Below are 2,437 nucleotides of genomic sequence, written 5' to 3'. Positions count from 1 at the left end.
GCCATTGAACGTCCCTCAGGAGTGGTGGGGAGAGATGACAAAGGAGAGGCTGGTTGCAAAGGGTTCCAGCACGGTGGCATGGGTTGACCTTTGCCAACGAACAAAGCTTGCAATGGGGACGTGTCCACGGGAGAGGGTGGAGGAGGCGAGGTACGTGCCAGCAGGGTTCGCTGGGAACCTGCTGGAGCCACGTCCAATCGTTGGAGAAGGATGGAGCTTCTTCAGGTTGATGGTGAGTTTGTCGTTCCATCAAAATATGACATGATGACGATGATGAGAACAGTGGGTGAGCCCAGAGTCACTGATCCACAGTGGGTCGATGGTTTTGGACCAGTTGAGGATGCTGGAAAGGATGTTCCAGATGGTATGTGAACGACATCGGTTTGGGATTCAATGGATCATCATATATGATAGGTGGCAGCTACCCTGGAGACGAGAGAGGAGGAGAGCAGTGCAAAGAAGTTGCGAGGGCATGGAGGGTCGAGGGGAGAGTACAATTACTTCCCAAGCGACCCACATGAATTGTTTTGGGAGGAAAGACTCCGGTACCTGTGTCAAAGGTACCGAAAGGATGAGGTGCAAGTGGACGGTAACAAGGTATGATGGTCACTGTATGAATTTTAATAGTTTAATTTACAGTTGGTGGAAGAGATCGTCATGCGGTTCGATGGGCTCCAAAAGGGAGTCAAGAGCACATGGCTTGGAGTGGACCCAGATTGGAAGGCAGTATCGATCACAGCCTTTCGTGAAGAGGATGCGTGGTACGAGCTGTTTTGGGATACCTTTGTGCCAAGAGGGCACAAAGGAGAGTTTGGATTTCAGAGTGGGATATGACTGCCACAATGCTCTCCAGCGGTGATGGAGTGGAGATGGATCACACAGGGGAAGCAGAGGGAGACGCTTGAGGATGCGCAGAAAGGTCTGAAGGAGATTGTGAGCAGCATCCACAAGGTGGACTGGCTGGTGACTGGGATGGAGGATGCAGTGGTGGAAGGGAGGAAGGAGAGGGATCGACTGGCTGCAGAGGAGGGTTCGAAACAAGCGAAGATCAATGCAGAGATCAAACGGTTGAACGAACTGATGGAGAAGAGGTGGGTGGAGGGGGAAAGAGTGAGGGAGATGCAGAAGAAGATGCAGCAGGGTCTTGGGGATGAGGGGGAGGAGGAAGAGGTGGTGGGTGGATCGTCATCCATGGGAGGTAAGTGTGGATATCATCATCGTATTACATGTGGTGATGAATCGTGGATCGTAGGGGGAGGGCACCCGATGGGACATGGACCTTTGCGAGCTCAGCTCAAGGAGAACCATCATGGAGAACTTCAAGATGCAGTGAGGGAAGCACTGCATCAGGTGTACCACGACCACCTGGAACCTGGAGAGGCTGAGCAACTGCTGAGATTCCAGATGGATCTGCATGGACACAGTTGGGTGCTGAGGCAGTTGATGGTGGGGGAGATGACGTTCCAAGGGCGAGAAGGAGGGGATGTGGACATGCTGGTGGATGGGGTGCTGGAGCGCTCAGGAAGGTTCCTGGGGGGACCCCACATCCAAAGGGGAACAGGAGGGGGAGGAAGGCAGGGGAGGAAGCGACAGGAACGGGAGGAGGAGATGGAGGATGAGTTGGAAGCGATGCTGGGAGGGGGTCAGGTGTGCCGAAAAGACCAAGGAGGATTCCAGTGTGGGAAGGGGATTCAGAGGAGGTGGGAACGAGAGGGATGGAACCGATCGTGGACCTGTCATGGCAGCCTGCAAGGGGGGGGGCAAGGAGAAGTGCCTGGGATGTCACAAAGAAGCAAACGAGTGGATGAGGGAGCACAGGAAGTGCCTGGGACATCACCAGGGTCGGAGCTGGAGAACTAATCTATAGAAGAACCCAGCAATAGGCTATTGCTGCTGCACCCTCAGGGCTGGTAGCCTTGCACCACTTACATGATGTTCACTGGGGAACTGGCACCAATGCCTAAGGTCAAGGACCCTGAATGGCATTACCTGTTGTGGTTATTTCTACTTGTTTTCTATTCAATCTGTGCTTTGTCAGAAAATCACAAGATCGATCAAAAGCACAAGACTTGACATTTAAAACACCAAAATTTGACGTTTAAACGTGAATTTTGGCATCTAAACATTGTGATAAATTGTTTATGGCATTTTTTGATATTATTGAATGCGTTTTTATACCCCTCAAATGCTCTGAATATGTTTTTATTAACTTAATAAATGTGTCATAAATGCTTCCTACAGCATCAAAATCGTCAAAAACCCATCTCATATAAAGTACCACCACAACTGACCAATGTATTCTCATTGGCTGTTGGGTAGTTGTTGTAAAAAACGCCATGAAACATTTCCTGGGTGTTTAAACAATATACAGGATTTTCCGACATTTCTATAGTGTCATGTGACTGCAGAGTTGCTCTTTATTGTTCTTACTTGTGTA

At 50.2% G+C, this 2,437-nt stretch overlaps 1 protein-coding gene across 1 annotated transcript; it reads left to right on the top strand.

Moving 5' to 3' along the window:
• Positions 1 to 1,157: 1,157 nt before the first annotated feature.
• Positions 1,158 to 1,860, top strand: EI90DRAFT_3175156 (uncharacterized protein; the record flags this gene model as incomplete). The annotated part of the gene is made up of 2 exons (XM_039066341.1): positions 1,158 to 1,198; positions 1,253 to 1,860. The coding sequence occupies exons 1-2, from the start codon at positions 1,192 to 1,194 to the stop codon at positions 1,858 to 1,860; spliced, it is 615 nt and encodes a 204-aa protein (XP_038908836.1). The 5' UTR covers positions 1,158 to 1,191.
• Positions 1,861 to 2,437: the final 577 nt, after the last annotated feature.

The sequence above is a fragment of the Cantharellus anzutake genome (assembly GCF_015039405.1).
Source record: "Cantharellus anzutake strain C23 chromosome Unknown EI90scaffold_134, whole genome shotgun sequence".
NCBI classification, from domain to species: domain Eukaryota; kingdom Fungi; phylum Basidiomycota; class Agaricomycetes; order Cantharellales; family Hydnaceae; genus Cantharellus; species Cantharellus anzutake.
Note: the sequence above shows the minus strand (reverse complement) of the source record. Positions and strands in the feature narration are given on the sequence as shown.